The sequence below is a fragment of the Eumetopias jubatus genome, unplaced genomic scaffold, assembly GCF_037043125.1.
Source record: "Eumetopias jubatus isolate StellerSeaLion01/CBP00866 unplaced genomic scaffold, mEumJub1_p1.0 scaffold_6, whole genome shotgun sequence".
Classification (NCBI taxonomy): Eukaryota; Metazoa; Chordata; class Mammalia; order Carnivora; family Otariidae; genus Eumetopias; species Eumetopias jubatus.
The window spans coordinates 109075870-109102415 of NW_028274812.1; the positions used below are offsets into that span (position 1 = coordinate 109075870).

The window sequence follows — 26546 nt, forward strand, 5'->3', positions numbered from 1 at the left end:
AGAGGCAGGGCACGAGAGAGCCGACAGAAGCTTCAGAGTCCCCCTGGAGCCTCAGCCCTGAGACCGGAGCCAGCGCACATGTAGCACCCACAGCAGGAGGGTTCCGCCTACAGGCCAAGGCCTCCCCTCCTCCCAGGCCTCCTGCTGCCCCCTTGAAGACTTTGCCTTCCTCAGCTCTTCCCCCCTCCCCACCCCGCCCCGGACAAGGGAGAGTGGCTGGGCCGAATCCCCACCCCTGTGCCCCAGCACCGGCTCCCTCTCCTCAGGGCTTCCCTGCTCCCACCCCAGCTCAAGAAGAGGGCCCATGGCCCAGGAGGCCACACGCCTGCTGCCCCCTGTCCTGCTGGTGCTCCTGGCCTCAGGTGATGAGGAGGGCAGAGGCAGGGAACCGGACACAAGGAGGGGGAGATGGCCCAGTGAGGCGGGCGTGAAGGCAATGCAGAGGGAGGGCCAGGGCAGGCTGGGCTGTGGCCAGAGACCCCTGGGTCTGGGGCACATTCTGAGGAGCAAGGTGCCCACCTGACAGCCCCGCAGTATCTGAGGAATGTCTCCCTGCCGTGAGAGCGTATTTTCAGGCTCGTGGGAACAGAAGCCAGAGTCGCTGCCTCAACTGGAAGGGAAGTCAGTCTCCGTGAAGTGCCCGTACCAGTCCCAGCAAGGCTCAAAACCGGTGAAAGTCTGGTGCAGGCAGGTATCAGCATGGACCTGTACCCTGTTAGCCACCTACTCCAGGCTCCCAGGAGTGCCCTGGAAGCCTCGAAACTCCATTCAGGATAACGTCAGATGGGGCTACTTCATCATCACCATGACTGAGCTCAGGGTAGAAGACTCTGGATTTATTCATGTGGAATCTACAAATCCCCCAGGATCTTTGTTCATAGAAACATCCGTCTGGTGGTATCTCAGTCGTCCTAAATCACAAGATGTTAGAGCTAGGAAGGACTCCAAAATAATTGTCTTCAGTGCTCTTACAGCCAAAAACCGGTGCCCCTTGCCCAAGGTCACTGCTGGTTAAGGGCAGATCGGGCACCAGAACTCAGACCTCTTGGCTCACTTGGTTCTTCTTTCCCACCACATGCATTTCTCTGAACATTTTTGTGGTTACTAACAAGACTCATCCATTGATTTGTAATGACTGTAAGGCCTTCTCAGGTTTGAGCAAGACTGGCTGATTGGGCCATTCCTGGGCATCTCGACTCCTGGCCCTAACCCCTAACCCTTAACCTTCTCTAGAAGGGTTGTGCTTGAGTTGCAGGTGACTGGGTGGGTTAAAAAATGTGGACAGACAGGAGAGAGCCAGCTAGTGAGGCAGACACAGGACTTTGGGGGTGAGACAGGGAGTGGCCAAGGGCTCAGAGAGCCTGGGTCTTGAACTTGGACCTGCTCTTTAGAGTCAAGAGACCTTCCCTCAGGTGGGAAGCTGGGCGGTACTCCTGAATGAGGTCCTGCGTGTTTTTCCTGAAAAACCGCAGACTTGCAAAAGCCCCTGTGGTTCCCTGTGATGGCCAGGGCTTGAATGGCGTCTTCCTAGACCCCTGCCCAGCTGCGAAGCCTGCTCAGCCATTCGGTGAGCTGGGCGCCCAGAGGACCTTGGTCAGCTGCTTGGTCAGTCACCACCCAAGCCATGGCTCACTGTCCACTCCATGGAGGGCGGGGGCTGCACTCCGGAAGGGGAATCAAACACCCGGAGACTATCCTGTGCTGGATCCTCCACAGCAACCCCCTCCGACCCCTGCACCCAAGGTGGACACATAAGTGAAGGGTTAGGATGGTGGGTGGTAGGTGGCCTAATGGAAGCATGTTGGATGGTGGCCCAGTGAAGGGAGGACAAGGCTCCTGGAGAAAGCAGTGGTATGGATTCTCTTGGAGGACTCCCCATTGGAGGTGATACCACTTGGGCCTTATGAGTGAGCAGGAATTGATCCAGAAGAGACAAAAGTGGGGGGAGGTGGGAGGGATGCATTATAGGTTGAGAGTTCATGACATGGTCAAGAACAATGAAAGCAGAAAAGACTGTGCAATAGATCCAATATACCAGTGACCATGGGATCCTAACATAAAGACACTTGCACTGGAGCACTTGACTGTGAGGGAAATCCCACACCACATGGAGTAACACCTTCATTCGTTTGCAGGGCATGTGGTGCTTCTCAGAGTCCCCACTTGGCCCAAGGGCCGTGTGTGGGCTCCTCCTCCCCAGGGCCAAGGGCTAGAAGTGGGGAGTTTGGGGCAAACACATGGGAGTGCTCCCCTCATTGTCATCTCTTACAGCTTCAACCTTGCCTACCACCAGGAGCAACCCCAGCGGGACCACAGCTTGGACCTCTGCCACCAGCCCTGTCACTGACAGGTACTGTCACCTCCTTCCCCTTCTCCACCCTCCACTTCCTCCCACCCACGGCCAACTGTGCCGAATGACTCCAGGTACCATGTCCCCGCCACTACCTGGCTCTCAAGGGATGAAATGGGAGTCAAACCGTTTGCATAAGGTCACTTCACCTCTTTAAACCTCAGTTTTCTCATCTGCAGAATGGGGCCAATGACATCCTCACTTTACAGAAGGGTCGCTTTCTTTGGCACTATTGACATTTGGTCTGAGGGGTGTCCTGTGCACTGTAGTATATTTGGCAGCATCCCTGGCCCCTACCCATTAGAGAGCAACAGTGCAAACCTCCCCCAGACCATCCAGTTGTGACAACCAAACCCAAGTGTCTCCAGACATCGCCAAGTTTGCCTTGGGGGACACGAGCACACCCAGTTGGCAACCACCAAGTGGCTGTGAGGATGAGGTAGGATTGGCACTGGCCCAATGCCAGGCACATGACCAACGCTGCCTCATTTGCCTCTCCCCTCTTCCAGCCCTTCTCTATCCCAAAGCTGCAGGGGTCCCGGGGACGGGCGCACTCTGTAGTTCCTACAAACCCGTGGCCTGATTTCTTTTCTCCCCTTGCCTGATGGTTCCAGGGCCCCAGCCCCTGGGACTGACCCGACAGCTGTTTTTCTTCTGGCCTCCATCCTCCCCTGCCTTCTCCCCACCCACCATCACTGCGATGGGAGCCCAGGGCTCTCACAAACCCTGGTTCCTTGCTTCAAGGCGTTATACCCAGAAACTAGGTGGTGTTGAACATGGAGCAGCAAGGTGGCCCAGAGTTGCCACCTCCTGGGCTTAGGGCTTCGACCCTTGACACCCCAGACACCTTCCCTGGGAGCCTGCTGTGGTGTAAGGAAGCCTACCTTATTGCTCTGCCTCTGACTTAAGACAGGTCCTTTTCAAAGGCTTTTATTATGTGGCAGCGCTGTTGGTCACAGGACACCAGTATTCCAAGAGCTGAGAGCATCTCACGGGCAGGGGTGAGGAACCAGGACCAAGAATAGTGAAGAGCAGGATGTGGGAGGGGTGAGTACAGACCCTGCAACAAGGGCCCAGGAGCAAGTTAGGGGACAGCAGCCAGAAAGGGAAAAGGAGCAAACACATCCCCGTTTCACAGAGGAGGAAACAAGCCCAGGCGTGACTGGACATGCACGGCTTCCGGGGCAGATCCCTTGACCATGGGGCTGCCTCCTGGCCAGCTCAGCAGGAGTCTGTCATGGCACCCGCATGGGGAGAGGGATGGCTTCTGGACAGAAGGTTGGCTCCCACTTTCCTCACCTCGCTGGTCGTTCCTTGTTCCAAAGCCCCCAAGGCAACTGGCAGCTCATCGTTCCCAGCTCCACGGTGGCTGTCCTACTGCCGCTGGTGCTCACCCTCCTCATGATCCTGTACTTCAGGAAAGCCTGCAGAAGAACCAGGAAAGGTAAACCCCAGTGCTGGCTCTGGGCAGACCACCCAGGGCTTAGCCATGATGTCCCCATGCCCGCGAGCCTGAAGCAAAGTCTTCTCATGCCCATTTTACCAACAAGGAAACTGAGGCCTGTGAGGTGAAGTGGTCAGGATCCCTGGGTTCTCTTGCTTTGTCAGAGAAGCAGGCAGGATCATTCTCTTCAGAATCAAGGTCAGCACCCTCCAAGCCTCATTTGCCTAAAACCGGGAATTCTAGTATCCATTTGGGATCGTATATTTTGCCATCTTCTTTTAGCTAAGGATTTTTAAACAAATTTATCTAAAAACCTTTCTGGGCAACAGTATTTTTTTTAATTGTCACTATTGTTTTTAAAAATTGTCTTCCTAAAAGCATTGAAGGACTTTTTAATCTCCCAAGTTGCAAGGTTTTAGCATTAATCACATGTAAAATCACCGGCATTTTGTGCAAGACTTATCAGATTAGTTCCTTTTGATGATGCCTACCTTGTTTATGTTGTTTGGTTTGTTTAGCACATATGTGCTGCATATTTATTAACCATATATCCAGTGTGAAGTGTCTGTTGACAAGATTGAAATGTGGAAGTGGGTCAGCACTATGTTGGACTTCAATGACTTAATTTTTCGAGCTATAAAAATCCTAAATAGTAATGGGTTGTAAAATTATATACACATATTTTTCAAAATGTGCTGTGTAAAGTCAATTTAGTGGGTCACAATACTATTTTCATAAAATAAAATAGAAAAGCAAAATGTCACACTGGTTTGCACATTGGAAGGATAAATATTTTTTCATTTGACTTTTATTTTAAGAGAGAGAGAGAGAGTGTGTGTGTGTGTGTATGAGTGTGTGTGTTTCTATATGTGGGAGTAAGATAAAATGTTTCTCATTGTGGTTCCTGGTCCAAAATTTTGAAAGGCATTATAGACAACTTCACCAGCAAATAGATTATTTTTTTTAATAATTTTTTATTGTTATGTTAATCACCATACATTACATCATTAGTTTTTGATGTAGTGTTCCTTGATTCATTGTTTGTGCATAACACCCAGTGCTCCAAGCAGAACGTGCCCTCTTTAATACCCATCATCAGGCTAACCCATCCCCCCCACTTCCCTCCCCTCTAGAACCCTCAGTTTGTTTTTCAGAGTCCATCATCTGTAATGGTTCGTCTCCCCTTCCGACTTACTCCCCTTCATTCTTCCCCTGCTGCTATCTTCTTCTTCTCTTTTTTTTTTAACATATGTTGCATTATTTGTTTCAGAAGTACAGATCCGTGATTCATCAGTCTTGTACAATTCACAGTGCTCACCATAGCACATACTCTGCCCGATGTCTATCACCCAGCCACCCTATCCCTCCCACCCCCCACCACTCCAGCAACTCTCAGTTTGTTTCCTGAGATTAAGAATTCCTCATATCCCACTGCTATTGAACATAGTATTAGAAGTCCTAGCCACAGCAATCAGACAACAAAAAGAAATCAAAGGCATCCAAATCAGCAAAGAGGAAGTCAAACTCTCACTCTTTGCAGATGATATGATACTGTATGTGGAAAACCCAAAAGACTCCACCCCAAAACTGCTAGAACTCATACAAGAATTCAGTCAAGTAGCAGGCTATAAAATCAATGCACAGAAATCAGTGGCATTCCTATACACCAACAACAAGACAGAAGAGAGACAAATCAAGGAGTCGATCCCATTTACAATTGCACCCAAAACCATAAGATACCTAGGAATAAATTTAACCAAAGAGGCAAAGGATCTGTACTCAGAAAACTATAAAATACTCAGGAAAGAAATTGAAGAAGACACAAAGAAATGGAAAAACGTTCCATGCTCATGGATTGGAAGAACAAACATTGTGAAGATGTCAATGCTACCTAGAGCAGTCTACACATTCAATGCAATCCCCATCAAAATAACATCCACTTTTTTCAAAGAAATGGAACAAATAATCCTAAAATTTGTATGGAACCAGAAGAGACCCCGAAGAGCCAGACGAATATTGAAAAAGAAAAGCAAAGCTGGCGGCATCACAATTCCGGACTTCCAGCTCTATTACAAAGCTGTCATCATCAAGACAGTATGGTACTGGCACAAAAACAGACACATAGATCAACGGAGCAGAATCGAGAGCCCAGAAAGGGACCCTCAACTCTATGGTCAACTCATCTTTGACAAAGCAGGAAAGAATGTCCAATGGAAAAAAGACAGTCTCTTCCACAAATGGGGTTGGGAAAATTGGACAGCCACATGCAGAGGAATGAAACTGGACCATTTCCTTACACCACACACAAAAAAAGACTCCAAATGGTTGAAAGACCTAAACGTGAGACAGGAGTCCATCAAAATCCTAAAGGAGAACACAGGCAGCAACCTCTTCGACCTCAGCCGCAGCAACTTCTTCCTAGAAACCTCGCCAAAGGCACGGGAAGCCAGGGCAAAAATGAACTCTTGGGATTTCATCAAGATCAAAAGCTTTTGCACAGCAAAAGAAACAGTCCACAAAACCAAAAGACAACCGACAGAATGAGAGAAAATATTTGCAAATGGCATATCAGATAAAGGGCTAGTATCCAAAATCTATAAAGAACTTATCAAACTTAACACCCAAAGAACAAATAATCCAATCAAGAAATGGGCAGAAGACATGAACGGACATTTTTCCAAAGAAGACATCCAAATGGCCAACAGACACATGAAAAAGTGCTCAACATCGCTCGGCATCAGGGAAATCCAAATCAAAACCTCAATGAGATACCACCTCACACCCGTCAGAATGGCTAAAATTAACAAGTCAGGGAATGACAGATGTTGGCGGGGATGTGGAGAAAGGGGAACCCTCCTACACTGTTGGTGGGAATGCAAGACTGGTGCAACCCCTCTGGAAAACAGTATGGAGGTTCCTCAAACAGTTGAAAATAGAGCTACCATTCGATCCAGCAATTGCACTACTGGGTATTTACCCCAAAGATACAAATGTAGGGACCCGAAGGGGTGCGTGCACCCCAATGTTTATAGCAGCAATGTCCACCATAGCCAAACTGTGGAAAGAGCCAAGATGTCCATCGACAGATGAATGGATAAAGAAGAGGTGGTATATATACACAATGGAATATTATGCAGCCATCAAAAGGAATGAGATCTTGCCATTTGCAATGACGTGGATGGAACTGGAGGGGGTTATGCTGAGTGAAATAAGTCAATCAGAGAAAGACATGTATCATATGACCTCACTGATATGAGGAATTCTTAATCTCAGGAACAAACTGAGGGTTGCTGGAGTGGTGGGGGGTGGGAGGGATGGGGTGGCTGGGTGATAGACATTGGGGAGGGTATATGCTACGGTGAGCACTATGAATTGTGTAAGACTGTTGAATCACAGATCTGTAATTCTGAAACAAATAACGCAACATATTTTAAGAAAAAAGAAAAAGAAGAAGATAGCAGGAGAGGAAGAATGAAGGGGAGTAAGTCAGCGGGGGAGACGAACCAGGAGAGATGATGGACTCTGAAAAACAAACTGAGGTTTCTAGAGGGGAGGAGGGTAGGGGTATGGGTTAGCCTGGTGATGGGTAATAAAGAGGGCACATTCTGCATGGAGCACTGGGTGTTATGAACAAACAATGAATCATGGAACACTACACCAAAACAAATGATGTAATATATGGTGATTAACATAACAATAAAAAATTAAAAAAAAGAATTCCTCATATCAATGAGGTCATATGATACATGTCTTTCTCCGACTGACTTATTTCACTCAGCATAACACCCTCCAGTTCCATCCACGTCGTTGCAAATGGCAAGATCTCATTCCTTTTCATGGCTGCATAATATTCCATTGTGTATATATACCACCTCTTCTTTATCCATTCATCTGTCGATGGACATCTGGGCTCTTTCCACAGTTTGGCTATTGTGGACATTGCTGCTATAAACATTGGGTGCACGTACCCCTTCGGATCCCTACATTTGTATCTTTGGGGTAAATACCTAGTAGTGCAATTGCTGGATCGTATGGTAGCTCTATTTTCAACTGTGTGAGGAACCTCCATACTGTTTTCCAGAGGGGTTGCACTAGCTTGCATTCCCACCAACAGTGTAGGAGGGTTCCCCTTTCTCCACATCCCCACCAACATCTGTCGTTCCCTGACTTGTTAATTTTAGCCATTCTGACGGGTGTGAGGTGGTATCTCATTGAGGTTTTGATTTGGATTTCCCTGATGCCGAGCGATGTTGAGCACTTTTTCATTTGTCTGTTGGCCATTTGGATGTCTTCTTTGGAAAAATGTCCGTTCATGTCTTCTGCCCATTTCTTGATTGGATTATTTGTTCTTTGGGTGTTGAGTTTGATAAGTTCTTTATAGATTTTGGATACTAACCCTTTATCTGATATGTCAATTGCAAATATTTTCTCCCATTCTGTCGGTTGTCTTTTGGTTTTGTGGACTGTTTCTTTTGCTGTGCAAAAGCTTTTGATCTTGATGAAATCCCAAGAGTTCATTTTTGCCCTGGCTTCCCTTGCCTTTAGCGATGTTTCTAGGAAGAAGTTGCTGCGGCTGAGGTCGAAGAGGTTGCTGCCTGTGTTCTCCTTTAGGATTTTGATGGACTCCTGTCTCACGTTTAGGTCTTTCAACCATTTGGAGTCTTTTTTTGTTTGTGGTGTAAGGAAATGGTCCAGTTTCATTCTTCTGCATGTGGCTGTCCAATTTTCCCAACCCCATTTGTGGAACAGACTGTCTTTTTTCCACTGGACATTCTTTCTTGCTTTGTCAAAGATGAGTTGACCATAGAGTTGAGGGTCCCTTTCTGGGCTCTCGATTCTGCTCCGTTGATCTATGTGTCTGTTTTTGTGCCAGTACCATACTGTCTTGTCATAGCTTTGTAATAGAGCTGGAAGTCCGGAATTGTGATGCCGCCAGCTTTGCTTTTCTTTTTCAATATTCCTCTGGCTCTTCGGGGTCTCTTCTGGTTCCATACAAATTTTAGGATTATTTGTTCCATTTCTTTGAAAAAAGTGGATGGTATTTTGATGGGGATTGCATTGAATGTGTAGATTGCTCTAGGTAGCATTGACATCTTCACAATGTTTGTTCTTCCAATCCATGAGCCTGGAACGTTTTTCCATTTCTTTGTGTCTTCTTCAATTTCTTTCCTGAGTATTTTATAGTTTTCTGAGTACAGATCCTTTGCCTCTTTGGTTAAATTTATTCCTAGGTATCTTATGGCTTTGGGTGCAATTGTAAATGGGATCGACTCCTTGATTTGTCTCTCTTCTGTCTTGTTGTTGGTGTATAGGAATGCCACTGATTTCTGTGCATTGATTTTATAGCCTGCTACTTGACTGAATTCTTGTATGAGTTCTAGCAGTTTTGGGGTGGAGTCTTTTGGGTTTTCCACATACAGTATCATATCATCTGCAAAGAGTGAGAGTTTGACTTCCTCTTTGCTGATTTGGATGCCTTTGATTTCTTTTTGTTGTCTGATTGCTGTGGCTAGGACTTCTAATACTATGTTCAATAGCAGTGGTGAGAGTGCACATCCCTGCCACGTTCCTGACCTTAGGGGAAAAGCTCTCAGCTTTTCCCCATTGAGAATGTTCAGTAGCAGTGGTGAGAGTGCACATCCCTGCCACGTTCCTGACCTTAGGGGAAAAGCTCTCAGCTTTTCCCCATTGAGAATGATATTCGCTGTCGGTTTTTCATAGATGGCTTTTATGATATTGAGGTATGTACCCTCTATCCCTATACTCTGAAGAGTTTTGCTCAAGAAAGGATGCTGTACTTTGTCAAATGCTTTTTCTGCATCTATTGAGAGGATCATATGATTCTTGTTCTTTCTTTTGTTAATGTATTGTATCACACTGATTGATTTGCAGATGTTGAACCAGCCTTCCAGCCCAGGGATAAATCCCACTTGGTCATGCTGAATAATCCTTTTAATGGACTGTTGGATCCTATTGGCTAGTACTTTGGTGAGAATTTTTGCATCCATGTTCATCAAGGATATTGGTCTGTAATTCTCCTTTTTGATGGGGTCTTTGTCTGGTTTTGGGATCAAGGTAATGCTGGCCTCATAAAATGAGTTTGGAAGTTTTCCTTCCATTTCTATTTTTTGGAACAGTTTCAGGAGAATAGGTATTAATTCTTCTTTAAATGTCTGATAGAATTCCCCTGGGAGGCCATCTGGCCCTTGGCTTTCGTTTGTTGGGAGATTTTTGATGACTGCTTCAATTTCCTTCGTGGTTATAGGTCTGTTCAGGTTTTCTATTTCTTCCTGGTTCAATTTTGGTAGTTGATACATCTCTAGGAATGCACCCATTTCTTCCAGGTTATCTAATTTGCTGGCATAGAGTTGCTCATAATATGTTCTTATAATTGTTTGTATTTCTTTCGTGTTGGTTGTGATCTCTCCTCTTTCATTCATGATTTTGTGGATTTGGGTCATTTCTCTTTTCTTGTGGATAAGTCTGGCCAGGGCTTTATCAATCTTGTTAATTCTTTCAAAGAACCAGCTCCTAGTTTCGTTGATCTGTTCTACTGTTCTTTTGGTTTCTAGTTCATTGATTTCTGCTCTGATCTCTATGATTTCTCTTCTCCTGCTGGGTTTAGGCTTTATTTGCTGTTCTTTCTCGAACTCCTTTAGGGGTAGGGTTAGGTTGTGTATTTGAGACCTTTCTCGTTTCTTGAGAAAGGCTTGTATTGCTCTCTACTTTCCTCTCAGGACTGCCTTTGCTGTATCCCAAAGATTTTGAACAGTTGTGCTTTCATTTTCATTGGTTTCCATGAATTTTTTAAATTCTTCTTTAATTTCCTGGTTGACCCATTCATTCTTTAGTAGGATCCTCTTTAGCCTCCATGTATTTCTTTCCGACTTTCCTCTTGTGATTGAGTTCTAGTTTCAAAGCATTGTGGTCTGAAAATATGCAGGGAATAAGCCCAATCTTTTGGTACCGGTTGAGACCTGATTTGTGACCTAGGATGTGATCAATTCTAGAATGTTCCATGGGCACTAGAGAAGAATGTGTATTCCGTTGCTTTGGGATGGAATGTTCTGGATATGTCTGTAAAGTCCATTTGGCCCAGTGTTTCATTTAAAGTCTTTATTTCCTTGTTGATCTTTTGCTTAGATGATCTGTCCATTTCAGTCAGGGGGTGTTAAAGTCCCCCACTATTTTGTATTGTTGTCAATGTGTTTCTTCGCTTTTGTTATTAATTGCCTTATATAATTGGCTGCTCCCATGTTAGGGGCCTAGATATTTACAATTGTTAGATCTTCTTGTTGGATAGACCCTTTAAGTAGGATATACTGTCCTTCTTCATCTCTTATTACAGTCTTTGTTTTAAAATCTAATTTGTCTAATATAAGGATTGCCACCCCAGCTTTCTTTTGGTGTCCATTAGCATGGTAAATGGTTTTCCACCCCCTCACTTTCAATGTGGCGGTGTCTTTGGGTCTAAAATGAGTCTCTTGCAGACAGCATATCGATGGGTCTTGTTTTTTAATCCAATCTGATAGCCTGTGTCTTTTGATTGGGGCATTGAGCCCATTTACATTTAGGGTAACTATTGAAAGATATGAATTTAGTGCCATTGTATTGCCTGTAAGGTGACTGTTACTGTATATTGCCTGTGTTCCTTTCTGATCCATGCTGCTTTTAGGCTTTTTGCTTAGAGGACCTCTTTCAATATTTCTTGTAGGGCTGGTTTTGTGTTTGCAAATTCCTTTTGTTTTTGTTTGTCCTGGAAGCTTTTTATCTCTCCTTCAATTTTCAATGACAGCCTAGCTGGATATAGTATTCTTGGCTACATATTTTTCTCATTTAGTGCTCTGAAGATATCATGCCAGTCCTTTCTGGCCTACCAGGTCTCTCTGGATAGGTCTGTTGCCAATCTAATGTTTCTACCATTGTAGGTTACATATCTCTTCTCCCGAGCTGCTTTCAGGATTTTCTCTTTGTCTCTGAGACTCGTAAGTTTTACTATTAGATGTCGGGTTGTTGACGTATTTTTATTGATTTTGAGAGGGGTTCTCTGTGCCTCCTGGATTTTGATGCCTGTTTCCTTCCTCACATTAGGGAAGTTCTCTGCTATAATTTGTTCCAATATACCTTCTGCCCCTCTCTCTCTTTCTTCTTCTTCTGGGATCCCAATTATTCTAATGTTGTTTCGTCTTATTGTATTGCTTATCTCTCGAATTCTGCCCTCGTGATCCTGTAGTTGTTTATCTCTCTTTTTCTCAGCCTCTTTATTTTCCATCATTTGGTCTTCTATATTGCTGATTCTTTCTTCTGCCTCATTTATCCTAGCAGTTAGTGCCCCCATTTTTGATTGCACCTCATTAATAGCCTTTTTGATTTCGACTTGGTTAGATTTTAGTTCTTTTATTTCTCCAGAAAGGGTTTCTCTAATAACTTCCACACTTTTTTCAAGCCCAGCTAGTATCTTTAAAGTCATGATTCTGAACTCTAGGTCCGACATCGTACTAACGTCAGTATTGAGCAGGTCCCTGGCAGACGGTACTACCTCTTGTTGTTTTTGCTGAGGTGATTTTTTTCGTCTTGTCATTTTGTCCAGAGGAGAACAGATGAATGAGAGAACAGAATGCTAACAGGTCAACAATGTCTCCAGCAAATATACTCTATACAAATCAGAAAAGACCTGAAACCAGGGGACAAGAAGGGAAAGAAAGAAGAGAAAAAAAAAAGGAAAAAGAAAAAGATAAAAACAAACAAAAAGAGAACAAAAAACAACAACAAAAAACCAGAATATGATCAAATATGATCAGGCTGGTGCATAGATCAGTGACACACAGTAGCTTTTGGGCATATTTTGGTCTGTTAGAAGAAAGTGCCTGCTAAAATTTTAAAGGAAGAAAGACTTATATATGTACAAAATAAGGGTTGATACAATGAAGGGATGGCAGATGACTGTAAAGTTGAAAATTATAAAAGATTTTATAAAAGGACTTGATAAGAAGTTGTTTTTAAAAAGGAAGAAGATTTAAAAAGAAAAAGAAAAAAGAAAAAAAAGGGAGAGAATGTGATCAGGCAGGAGAATAGAACAAAGCCATACACTAATGATTTAGGGTATATTTTGATCTGTTAGAAGAAATTGTATCTCAAAATTTTAAAGAGAGAACAACTTATATCTATATGCCAAAAATAAGGGTAACTACTATGAAGGGATAAAAATATGACTCTAAAAATGAAAAATAAAAAATGTTTTTGTTAAAAAAGGGATTGATAAGATGTTGTTTGAAAAAGGGAAAAAGAAAAATTAAAAAAAAACAGTTAAAAAAATTAACTTTGAAAAACTAATGAATTATGGTAAAAAAGCCATGAATTCTATGTGCAGTATTCCCCTAGCGCTGGAGTTCTCCCATTCTCCTTGATCGGTAAACTTGGTCTTGGCTTGCTGGCTGTTCGTGCTGATCTTCTGCGGAGGGGCCTGTTGCCGTGGTTCCCAAATGTCTTTGCCGGAGTCAGAATCGCCCCACCCTTGTCGGTCTGGGCACCCGATCCCATGTGGAGTCTCCAAAGCCAGCAGATCCCTGCGGTGCGCTTCCACGCTGCTCCTCCCAGAGGAGGAAGGGGAGTCTCCCTGGTTCTGCCGCTTGTTGGGTCCCTGCTGGAGGAGCAGTGGCCCGACTGGGCCGCGGATCACAGTTTATGGCAACCCTGAGCTGAGAGCCCGCGCCTCGGCTCCATCTCTGCAACCGGCTTCCCCGCTCCGATACCTGGGAGCTCTGCCGCACTCAGTCACCCCTGGTCTTTCTGTGACCCCGAGGGTCCTGAGACCACACTGTCCCACGAGGGTTCAACCCCCCACCCCCAGCCACTGGAGCGACGTCCCTCAGTGGAGCCGACTTCTAAAAGTTCTGATTTTGTGCTCCGCAGCTCTAGCACTTGCCAGAAGTGGCCAACGGAGGCCCCCTCCCCCGCCGTCTATCCTCCCAAATATCGCCTTGGATTCACTTCTCTGCACGTCCTACCTTCCAGAAAGTGGTCGCTTTTCTGTTCAGAGTGTTGTTACTATTCTTATCTTCGATCTCCTGTTGAGTTTGTAGGTGTTCAGAATGGTTTGATCCCTATTCAGCTGAATTCCTGAGACCAGACGAAATCCAGGTCTCCTACTCCTCCGCCATCTTGCTCCGCCCCCCAATAGATTATATTTAAATGGATGTTTAAATTTGGAACTTTCAGTGACTGGAATTGATTCAGCTTTACCAGTTCTATGGAAATTAGCTGCATGCCACCAGTCTGATTTGCTCCTTGGCACCAACGTCTGATCTCTGGACACTGCTCTGTGCTGGCCACCAGTGAACTCCCCAGGACAGGGTAGGATTTCCAGACCCAGCCCTGGTCCCTCAGCCCGGCGGGGACCTCCAGCACCTTTGCCTTCCCAGGGGAACGGGACCTAGGGAGAGGTCCCTGCCCCAAACTGGACTCTTTTCTTCATAGGTGAGGACAAATCACACCACATCTATAACAACATCTCAGCCCAGAAAGAGCAGAGCACTGTGTATAGGAAGGACCCCTCACCAGGGCAGAGGCGATCTCAGCTTTCCTGGGTATCTTGTTTGTAAGTGTTGTTGTTGTTGTTTTCAGCTTCCCAGCTTGTATTTACTTGTAGTTTCTGTTCACTCTGGACCTGGGCTCACTCGTGACTCCTCACGCTCCTGTTGCCTCATCAGCATGCACCCTTGGCCCCATCCTTCCCAATTCAAACCCCTTAGAGAGAAAAAGAAGTTGACTGCCCCAGCTTTTTATCTTTACCCCTACAGGGGTCAACTGTTAATGGGGAGCCCATCTCATGGTGTGGCTGCCACCAGTCCAGTCAGCTGGGGGGACAGTGGTCCCATGGTAAAAACATGGCTCCCGAGGTGCTCTCTCATCAGGAGCTGGGGACCGGGACGTTGCCATTGGGTAGGTCTGTCTTGTCTAAAGACCTAAGGCTCTTGAAATCACAGAATTGCAGGATTGGGAGGATCTAAAGTCATCTGGTTCAACCTTCTGTAATGCTGGAATCAACTCTACAAAAGGCATCCCTACCAAGTGTTCTTCTAGCTCAATGTTCTTCAAACTTGAGTGTGCATACAAATCACCTGGAGAACTTGTTCAAACAGAATTTCCTGGGCCCCACCCCCAGAGACTGCCTTCATAGATCTTAGGTGGAGCCCGAGATTTTATCAAACTGCCAGGGGCTGCTGGTGCTGTTGGGCCATGGATCACACCCCCTGTGCTCTTCCTTAGCCTATTCTTAAATGTCTTCAGTGATGGCGACTCTGCTGCCTTTAGCCATTCCCGGAGGCTCTGCGGGGTCCATACTCTGTTCCACACCTTATTCCTGTCTCTGTCCTCCACCCAGCTCTAGGCAGCCCCGGGCCACTGACCACTCCCAGCTGTGATCTGTACAATGAATGTCTGTCTTTTTTGATTCCCAGGGCTCCAATCGACAGATGGGCTCTGATGAGGACGCTGGGGCCATCTGCTATGCCTCACTTACCCACCTGAACCAATTTGGCTCTGAGGACTCCATCTATGTCAACACCCAGCCCAATCTGAAGCCCATGCCTGACCCCCTTCTGACTGTAGAATATGCCAGCATTGCTGGAACCAGACCCCAGCCCTCCAAGTTGACTGCCCTGGACAAGGAGCTCAAGAGCTAAAGACAGACTTCACTGGGCAGTGAGCACTTAGCAAATACCTGTGAGGCACAGGGCTGCTCTACTAGAGATGCAGGGCACTTTAGTGTGGCAAAGATGGTCCCAAAGCAGCAAAAGGTCATCCCTTCCTACAAGGGAGATGAGAAGGAAGGAGGAAAAGAAAGTCCTTATCACTCCAGAAGGGAGAAGCTTTGAGTGATGGGCAGGCTCTGGAGCCTATAGAAGGGGTTTCTAGACACCTGCCTGCTCCCCTTCCCAGGGTCTGGGAGGAAGGCTATTAGAGCAGAGTCCAATTAGATAGGGTCTGGACCCCAGTGCCTTCGAGTGACCCAATCTTCTCCCCACTCTGTGACCCTCACTTCCTTCCTGACCAGGGGCTGTGAAATCCTGACACACGGTGCAAGTTCCTCTTTGGTGACACTCCTCATGACAGCCCCTCCCCAACTATCTCTCAGCGCTGCTAAGCCAGGCTAGAAAGTTCTATCTCTCCACCCCAGCTGCTCCGCTCCTTCCTGACCTCCCGATTTGATTCTCACAAATGACCCTGACAGGACGTGGGCAGCGCCTGCCTCTCAGTGGTCCCTCCTAACCCTTGGCCTTGCCAGTCAAGGTGGGGCATGGGAGTTTCCTTCCCCATGGTGGCCCCTGCAGCTCCACCAGAACTGATCTGGGTTCCTCTGGCTTCCATGGAAACTATCATCTACTCAGCTAGCTGCATCTCAAGCAGAGTGGGCTGAGGGCTACCTCCTGTTTTGCCCTAGTACACTTGCACAGGGCCCTTATGGAGACAGAGCCCCCCTTTTTTAGGTGCCCCCAAGGAGTGACTCTGAACTGTGGAAACTCCAGGCCATGGGGGCGGAGGGTGGCATCCTGCCACGTCATGGGAAAGAATGCTTGAATTGCCGATTCATCACTTCTCAAAGGTAACATTTAAAGATCATCGGATCCAATTGCCAGTGAGTCCAACTGCAAAATCCCAGTGAGTCATGCAGTGTTTGCCTTAATCGCTCCGAGGACAGAGAATTCACTGCCTCTTGCTCAAGCAACTTGTTTGTGAATGTCTTTTGTCATTCACAGTGAAACATCAGATTGCCTAGAGGATGGGACCTGAGGGACAGGTTGCTTCATGGCCAGAAAGGGAGAGGGGTTGGAGAGGAGAAGGTGGGTGGTCTGAGGTCTGGCAGGCTGGGGTATGAGGACAAGGTCTTCCTCAGGGAGGAAGGCGAGGTAAGTGTTTGTCACTTGTGACATCCCAGGCTCCCTATGCCGAGGATGTGGTTCTATCCCATGAGTGCATGGGGACACTCAGGAACAACCCCGAATTGAAGGAGGTGGAGAGCAGGGTGCTCTTGAGCATCACCTTAGCTCCTCAGGTCTCTGCCCTGCCCTTCCAGCTCCCCAGATCTGACTGTTAGAGGCTGGGCAACTACTCTACCCTGACCTCCCACCCTACCCGGCCTTGCTCTGAGAAAGTCATTGGAGCTGACCTATGGCCTCATTTGACCTCTGGTCCTCCATGGTTCTAGGCTCCTGACAGTGCCTCTCAGTCTATATTTTAGTCTTTATACCCACTGAGGGAGCCCATCTTCACCATGGTCTTCTCAACTCAGGTTTCCTGGTTACAGCACCATGAGCCATCCCAGGGGTCAAGTTCCTCATGAACTGTCCAAACCCAAAGGATTTACTCAGACTAGAGTACCTGGAGTTATAGTCATCACAAAGTACTTATAGGGGTCTGCTGACTGCCAGCCACTGCTCAGGGCTGGGGATACCCTGAGTGATTAAGGTTAGTAAGCCAACAATTATGGAGTGTTTCTTATGGGTCACATTCCTCTACATACATTAATGGCTCAAACATCCCCATAAAGTAAGTACTCTCCCATCATTTTAAAGATGGGGGAAATTGAGGCACAGCCATGTTAAGTAATTTCCCAAAGTCTTGACTCTTGAAAGAGGTTAAGTAGTTGTTCCCCAAATTATTTCCTCCTGAGAACATAGCTAGATGATTACAGTCCAGCCTTTCTTGCAGGTAGAGGTGGCCGAGTGACTGGGTTCTGGAAGTTATAGTTTGCCCCCTCTAGGCTTGGCCCATAAAACCTCTTATGCAATCATCAGTGATCTCTCCCTCCTCTCATTTGTCAGCCAGATGCCATGGTGAAAAAGAAGTTCTTAATGTAAACTCTAAATCCTACCACAGCTTCCCAAGAGTCAAAAATTTGGCTTGCCTTGTCTTTCTTAACTGCTACTGCCTCTTCTCCTGCCTGAGCTTCTTTCTCCCAGGAATCCTTACTGGATTACTCAAAACAAGTCCCTTTTCCTTCCTACTGAGGCAGTCATATGCCTAACAAATACACAAGCTGAACTTGGTGAGGGTCCTGTCTTTCAAGGAGCTTCATTCAAGGAAACCCAGGCTGACACCAACAAAGTCATCAAAACAATCTGAAACTTTGTCCTTCAAGGCAACACATGAGTCCACCTTTATCTTGCTGTCAATAGCTGGCAGCTACCATCTGGCTCACCGCTCCTCCCCAGTCAATCTCTCCTCAACCCAGTTTTTCCCAATTCTTTAATTGTTTGCCCACCCACTGGTGGTCATTAATGTCTTCACTGAAGGAATCATGTCTCCTCAACCAAACACTCAAAAGTCAACAAGCTGGGCCTGAGCTGGGGAGAAGTATGGATCTTCCATATCTCTCTGGTCCCTGCTATTTTAGGTTTTATCTTCTAGGCTGAGATATTTGAGTTTGTGGGGATGGTTTGGCAATGTGGAGTGGGAGGGTGAGTGACAGCAGGTTCTGCTACGTGATTGGAGGGCAGAAGAAGGGGATCGCAAGCTGAAGCTTACTGAAGCTAGTGAAGTATCTAGATTCACTTCCCAATGCTCCACAAAACTTTAGTGTTTTAAGAGACATTAATAAGTGTCACATGAAAATAATCCATGCTAGTAATATATTTTCTCCAAACATTTTAATGTAAGGAAAAGTAAGTTATGCTTTTCACAAGTTGCAAGAGTTAACTCTTAGAAACTCTTTTAATATCCAATAATAGAAGGTTGTTTAAAGAAATTATGCTATATTCACACCAAGGAATATTATGTAGATATCTGTCGAAATGGAAAGATGTTCTAGATATATTAAATGAAAACTGCAAGCCACAAAATAATATGTCTAGCATGAGCTCCTTTATGTTTGTGTTTCTGTGTGTGACCATAGCAAAAAGGCTAGATGAACAAACACAAAAATATCAGTAGCAATGATCTCTGGGGAATGGGTTGGGGAATGGAGGAAAATTCCATTCAGTAAGATTAGGAGGACTGGCTCTGGAGCCACATTACTTGGATCTAAACCTAACTTCCACCTGTGCTAGCTGTGTGGCCTCAGGCAAGTTATTTAACTTCTTTGGATCTCAGTTACTTGGAACAATAATATTGCCTACTCACAGGTAATGACAAAACACATGAGAGGTGTTTAGAACAATGCCTAGCACATAGTAAGCACTCAATAAACGCTTGTGTGTTTTGATTTGTAGAATTGTCAACTTTTACCCCTTTTTAGAGTGCATTTTTATATATTTTTCACATAAAATTTAATTGAATATACTTTTTAAAAAAGATTTCTAAAATGCTGAACACATTTTATATTGTTATTATAATAGAAATAATCTCCCTTTGAATCTGTGCCCTACATAAGTGTGGCAGGTGATCCTGGGGAGACATTGCCTATGGCTTTGCAAGTATGATGCTTCAACTGCATAAGAAGTATTTACCAAGTAACTGTTGACATCATTGATGTATGTCATCTGGTTAGTAAGTGTTGTCTTATCTTGCTGTAATTTCGACACTAGGTCTTTAAAAATTATCTGATTTTTCTATATTGTGATTATAAAAATTCTGTTTGGAATATTTTGGAAAATTGTCAAATTTTGCAGCAACTAGTTTGTGTTTCGGACTGTTTTTGGTTTCTACTCTAACTCTGGCACAAATGATAACTCCAGAGCTCCTGTGGATGTCTCAAAATTTAGAGTACTTTTAAAAGGGTTTTATGGTAAGATAATGTCAGGAAGGGCTGATGTAGCTGCACACTGGTCTCAGGGTTTATTTCCTTGTTGATCCCTGATTGCCCAACATGCTCTGGGTGTAGAGGGAAGGACTTGTGACCTGGCTCAGGCCAGGGCATGACAGGGGAGACAGTGCCACCATGTGGGGTCCACTCAGTGCTGGGGAGGGAATCAACCCCTTTCTGGAAGAACTATTTTCTTTCTTTTCTTTTCTTTTTTTTTTTTTTTTTTTTTTTGGAACCATTTTCTTTCTTTTCATTAAACTGCATTTTCCAATAATCCTCTTTTGTTTTTAGGGCATATGCTTCTGGCCATGGCAAGAACAATCTTCAGTTGGCAGATCTCTGTGGTCCAAGCCTGGGCCCCCATTTGCACCCTGGTGGGCATCCTGACTTCTCAACTCACACTCAGAACAGAAGCTCAAGTGTGTCTTTCTGGCTGAAATGACCAGAAATGTCCTAAACCTTCTCTGATGACTCATCTGAGCATCTCCCTTCACTCCCTTGAACCCAGGATATTGGCTTAAAATCCCACCAATACAGATCTACAATATCAGCATCACTTCCACATCTGGGAAGAAAGATGGTGCTTCCTTTATTTATAGCACTTTCCTAGCACCTACATGGTGCCTGGCATATGGTAGGAGCTTGGAAAATAGTTGGGATAAGTGAATGTGCCCCTGGGAAGAGGGTTCCAAGCTCTCCCATTCCCTCTATAAAAGTGAAAGGGACACTCAGCAGGCGGTAGGTAGTTACAGACCAAGTTCCCTTCCAGGAATGAGTGGGCACACACAGAAGGGTTCAATTGCTGATCATATTAACAGGGTTCCCACAGAGGAGTGGGCAAGGATGAGAGGACCACCAAGGGATGGTGACGCATCCAAAGACAGGAAGCTGTGAACGCCCCCACTTGAAAGAGCAGAAGAGAGAATTATGTTACTGGAGCCAAGTGAGAGCTGGAGCTGTGGAGGAGGGACCACCAATCAGAGCTGTGTCTACAGAGGAAAGCAGCCGATGAGGTTCCCTATGCTTCCGCCTCAGATAATGACTTGTGTCAGGTGTTGTGCCTGGGTCCCTGCCTCCCAGCTCCTGTGTTCCCTGCCTCCTGTGCTCCTGCCATCCTGCAGCCCATCAGCTGCTGCCTGCCAGTGACCTAAAATAATCCCAGCACATGCATATGCTTGAGTACACACACCCTCAGTCCCTGAGAGGTGTCCTGCCCTGAAGAGGGGAGGCACTGACCCTGGACAGGGGTTGAGGTCCTCAACTAAGAAAATATCAGACGTTAAGAATAGGAGAACGGCCTCAGCTGGAAGTGTCAGAGAGTGATGGATGGTCCAAATACAAAGAAAGGCGAGGAAAGAAGATCAAGTGTGAGAGAGGTCAGAAGTGAGAAAGAGGTTGGGGCTTGACTCCAGGAAGGTGAGAACAAGTAAAAGCAGGACAGGACTGACTGAGGAGGGAACTGGGAAAGGGAAGTCAAAGTGGCTGCTTATCAGCAAGTGGTATCTGTGGGCTCTGATGTTTGTGGTTGGTGGCTCTCGCCAAGGGTGTGGTGAACACCACCAGTTACTCTCCCCAGCCCACTTCTCAGGCAGGGCTGGGCAGGGGCTTTCCCAGTTTGGGCCAATGGTGTTCCCTGAAAGAGTTTGAGTTGTTCCAGCTTTCAGAGGCCCGTTCCCATGTCAGCTGTCCCTACCCCACCTGTCCCCTAGCCCAGCCCAGGTGTTGCTTCTGGCCATGGTCCTGACCGGAACCCGGTGCTTCCCCTGCCACTCAAGTGGCTTGAGTAAGGCTGAGAGGCTAATGGCAGGTCTGAAAGATGGTGAGGATGCTCACATATGATAGTCTTGATTTATCCCTAGGGAAGAGGGGGGGGAAGTAGAAGGGTGTGTTTGAGGAGAGTGATCATTAGAACAGCTGCTAGAGGGAGTTCACTGGGGAACCACCAGGCATTCTAAAAGGGATAGTCCAGCAGCTGTGAAGTCTCAGCTGAAGAGAGACATCAAGAATGTTTCATATGTCCAGCCATGCTTCTGGTCTAGGACTTCCCCAACAACAGTCTCCATTATATCCAAGGACACTGAGGCTCTGAGAGACCTGAGTTCTCTAGCATAGTGACTGGCACAGACATGGTGGTTGAATGAATGCACACATCAGTGAATGATGGGGTTCAGATGTAACGATAAAGGGAAAAAGATCTCTGTGCCCATATTTGAGGGGGCAGGTATCTTTAAACACAGATTTAGCCCCGTGTGTGGGAGTGGGATGATGCCAAAATGTTCCTGTGCTCAGATGTGAGGGTCAGGAAATTGAACCACAAATTAGCACGAGCTAAAAGATGAGAGCATTTGATATGCATGTGCTGCAAGGAATCAGTAAAGATTTCTTGATATCTGCCCTTTGCTATGAGGTTTACAGGAATAAAAAGAGCCTTTCCTCAGGTAGGAAGGAAGTGGGAAGAAAAGGTCAGAATGGCACATAAATGGGCCAGAAAGTAAGATTTGTGAGACTTTGGAGTTCTGTTTTTGTCTAAGATATAGAAAGCTAGACACATTTAAAATAGCACCCAAATCATACTTAGGTGTAGAAATACCTAGATAGACATTTAACAAAATGTGTGCAAGACTTGTATGCTGAAAACCACAAAGCACATTGGTGAGAGAAACCATAGAATAAATAAACAAATGAAGGGTAAGATTGTGTCCATGCATTGGAAGACTCAGTAGTGTTAAGATGCCTAATTCCCTCAAAATTGAGCTATAGATTCTGGAATTACAATCAAAGGCCTGGCAGGCAATTTTTTTCGGGTAATATGTGTGTGTGTGTGTGTGTGTGTATGTAATGAATTGACAAGCTGATTCTGAAATTTATGTGGGAAAGTAACTAGAACAGCCAATGCCAGTTCTTTTCGAAAAAGAGGAACATAGTTGGATTACTCACATTGTCTGACTTCAGAACTTGTTATAAAGCTACAATGAGTGGTCCAGTGGTGTGGTGCTGGTGTAAAGAGACATTTAGGTCAATGGAATAGAATGGGCAGTCAAGAAATAGACCTAGCCCCATTTACAATTGCACCCAAAACCATAAGATACCTAGGAATAAATTTAACCAAAGAGGCAAAGGATCTGTACTCAGAAAACTATAAAATACTCAGGAAAGAAATTGAAGAAGACACAAAGAAATGGAAAAACGTTCCATGCTCATGGATTGGAAGAACAAACATTGTGAAGATGTCAGTGCTACCTAGAGCAATCTACACATTCAATGCAATCCCCATCAAAATACCATCCACTTTTTTCAAAGAAATGGAACAAATAATCCTAAAATTTGTATGGAACCAGAAGAGACCCCAAATAGCCAGAGGAATATTGAAAAAGAAAAGCAAAGCTGGCGGCATCACAATTCCGGACTTCCAGCTCTATTACAAAGCTGTCATCATCAAGACAGTATGGTACTGGCACAAAGACAGACACATAGATCAATGGAACAGAATCGAGAGCCCAGAAATGGACCCTCAACTCTATGGTCAACTCATCTTTGAGAAAGCAGGAAAGAATGTCCAATGGAAAAAAGACAGTCTCTTCTACAAATGGGGTTGGGAAAATTGCACAGCCACATGCAGAAGAATGAAACTGGACCATTTCCTTACAGCACACACAAAAATAGACTCCAAATGGTTGAAAGACCTAAACGTGAGACAGGAGTCCATCAAAATCCTAAAGGAGAACACAGGCAGCAACCTCTTCGACCTCAGCCACAGCAACTTCTTCCTAGAAACATCACCAAAGGCATGGGAAGCCAGGGCAAAAATGAACTCTTGGAATTTCATCAAGATCAAAAGCTTTTGCACAGCAAAAGAAACAGTCCCCAAAACCAAAAGACAACCGACAGAATGGGAGAAAATATTTGCAAATGACATATCAGATAAAGGGCTAGTATCCAAAATCTATAAAGAACTTATCAAACTCAACACCCAAAGAACAAATAATCCAATCAAGAAATGGGCAGACGACGTGAACAGACATTTTTCCAAAGAAGACATCCAAATGGCCAACAGACACATGAAAAAGTGCTCAACATTGCTTGGCATCAGGGAAATCCAAATCAAAACCTCAATGAGATACCACCTCACACCCGTCAGAATGGCTAAAATTAACAAGTCAGGAAACAACAGATGTTGGTGGGGATGTGGTGTTTGTTTCAACAAACAGTTGAAAATAGAGCTACCACACGATCCAGCAATTGCACTACTGGGTATTTACCACAAAGATACAAATGTAGGGACCCGAAGGAGTACGTGCACCCCAATGTTTATAGCAGCAATGTCCACAATAGCCAAACTGTGGAAAGAGCCAAGATGTCCATCGACAGATGAATGGATAAAGAAGAGGTGGTATATATACACAATGGAATATTATGCAGCCATCAAAAGGAATGAGATCTTGCCATTTGCAACGACGAGGATGGAACTGGAGGGTGTTATGCTGAGTGAAATAAGTCAATCAGAGAAAGACATGTATCACATGACCTCACTGATATGAGGAATTCTTAATCTCAGGACACAAACTGAGTGTTGCTGGAGTGATGGGGGTGGGAGGGATGGGGTGGCTGGGTGATAGACATTGGGGAGGGTATGTGCTATGATGAGCGCTGTGAATTGTGCAAGACTGTTGAATCACAGATCTGTACTTCTGAAACAAATAACGCAACATATTTTAAGAAAAAAGAAAAAGAAGAAGATAGCAGAAGGGGAAGAATGAAGGGGAGTAAGTCGGAGGGGGAGATGAACCATGAGAGACGATGGACTCTGAAAAACAAACTGAGGGTTCTAGAGGGGAGGAGGGTGGGGGGATGGGTTAGCCTGGTGATGGGTATTAAAGAGGGCACATTCTGCGTGGAGCACTGGGTATTATGCACAAACAATGAATCATGGAACACTACAGAACTAATGATGTAATGTATGGTGATTAACATAACAATAAAAATTTTTAAAAAAAGAAATAGCCCTAGCTGTCAATCGATTTTTGACAAAAAGACCAGGCCAATTCAATGCAGAAAGGATAGTTTTCTCAGTAAACAATGCTGGTACAATTGGATATCCAGAGGCAAACAAACCACAAATCATATCTCACAGCACAAGCAAAAATTAACTGAAAATGTATCATAGACCAAAATGTAGAATCTAACTCTATAAAACTTCTAACAGAAAACATTGGAGAAAATCTTTGTGCCTTCGAGGTAGGAAAAATACTCTTAGCAGGACACAAAAAGCACAAATCATAAATTAAAAATCAGTACATTGGACTTCATCAGCATTAAAGTCTTCTACTCTTTAAAAAACACTATCAAGGGAAACATAAAACAACTTACAGACTGGAAGACAACATTTTCAGATCACATCTCTGAGAAAGGAATTGTATCCAGAATATATAAAGAATTCTTACAACTCAATAATGATGGTAATAATAATCAATGATAAAAAATAGACAAAGATGTGGATTCATACTTTGCCAAAAAGAGGTATATAGGTGGCAAGTAAACAATGAAAGATGTTCAACATGGTTAGTTATTATGAAAATAGAATTAAAAGAATAATGAGATACTGTCACAAACTTATTAGAATGGCTTTGCCAAACCCTGCCAATATCAAGTCTTGACTAGGATGCAAAAATGATACAGCTATTTTGCAACACAGTGTGGCAGCTTTTTTCAAGTTAGACACATACCACACAATCCAGCACTACCACTCTTTAGATTTTAGCCAAGGGAAATGAAGCATATGATCACACAAAATATATGTACATGAATGCTTATGGTGGCCTTTTCCATAATTGCCTCCAACTTGAAACCACTCAAATGTTCATCAGCTGGTGAATGGATAAAGTATGTGTGGTTCAGCTATGCAATGACATATATTCAGCAATAACAAGAAATGAATTACTCAGAAGTGTAACTTCATGTGTGCTGAATACATTTTGATAAGTGAAAGAAACAAAACTCAGGGCTACATACCATATGGTTCTGGGAAAAAGACATTCTAGAAAGGGCAGGAAGCTGTAGGAACAGAAGGAAGAGCAGTGGTCGCCAGGACCTGAGTTGGAGAGGAAGAGATTGGCTAACAGGGGCACGAGGGAACTTTTTTGGGGGCTGATATAAGTGTTCTGTATTTTGCTTGTGGTAGTTGTTACAGAGATATATGAGTTTGTCAAAATTCATAGAAGTAGACACCCAATGGGGTGAATTTTTGTGTATGTAAATGATATGCCAATAATCCTGGGTTTATAAAAAAGACCATAGAAGGGTGCCTATAGAGTGATTTTCAGGTGGCCTCAGACCCTTCTTTTCTTGAGCCATTAGGTCAAGACTGGGCATTTGATTTCTAAGTGAAGGACTGTCTTATGTTTATCATTAACCACCATCTCCAAACACATTCCCTGTACATATGGTAAATGCACAATACATAAGGGTAAAGTGAATAAAAACAAATCAGTGAGCTCTTGCAAGGAACCAAAGTAGACTGATAATCTGTGGGTCCCTGTGGGCTCTTTCAGCTTCTCCAGTTACTTCTCCCAGCACGACCCGACTTCCTGCCCCTGGGAATGACCCACCTCCCCAACCCCATCCCTGATTCACCACCGAGCCATTTCACACTTTGCCTTTGCCCATGCAAGTCCCTGTGCCTGGATCACCCTTCAAGGGCCCACACCTGTGGGGAAAGCACCCGCCCCGGAACTCCAGCAAATGTCACGTCCTGTATTGTCCCATAGGTGTGTGCGTGCACAAAATAATGCCCGTGTGAGCATGTGCACATAGGAGGTATCCAGCTGTGCAAGGGAGGATAAACTTGGGCAGGAGATTGCAGGTGGAAGAGAAAATTCTCCCTCTCGTGGAGAGCCCATCTTCCCCTCCCCTGCTAACTAGGATAATAGTACTAGTTAGGCTCTATTCTAATAAATTTTTTTTAAGATTTTATTTATTTATTTGAGAGAGAGAGAGAGAGAGAATGAGAGATA

General features: G+C 44.9%; 1 protein-coding gene across 1 annotated transcript; it reads left to right on the plus strand.

The window, feature by feature from the left end:
- The first annotated feature begins 201 nt into the window (after positions 1–201).
- Positions 202–18996, plus strand: LOC114204423 (uncharacterized). Its single transcript, XM_088023759.1, is given in 9 exon segments — positions 202–362; positions 576–833; positions 836–905; positions 1473–1605; positions 2214–2505; positions 3555–3794; positions 14271–14380; positions 15254–15457; positions 15460–18996. Coding segments are annotated over 9 exon segments (1407 nt in total). The 5' UTR covers positions 202–304; the 3' UTR covers positions 15502–18996.
- The last annotated feature ends 7550 nt before the right edge of the window (positions 18997–26546 follow it).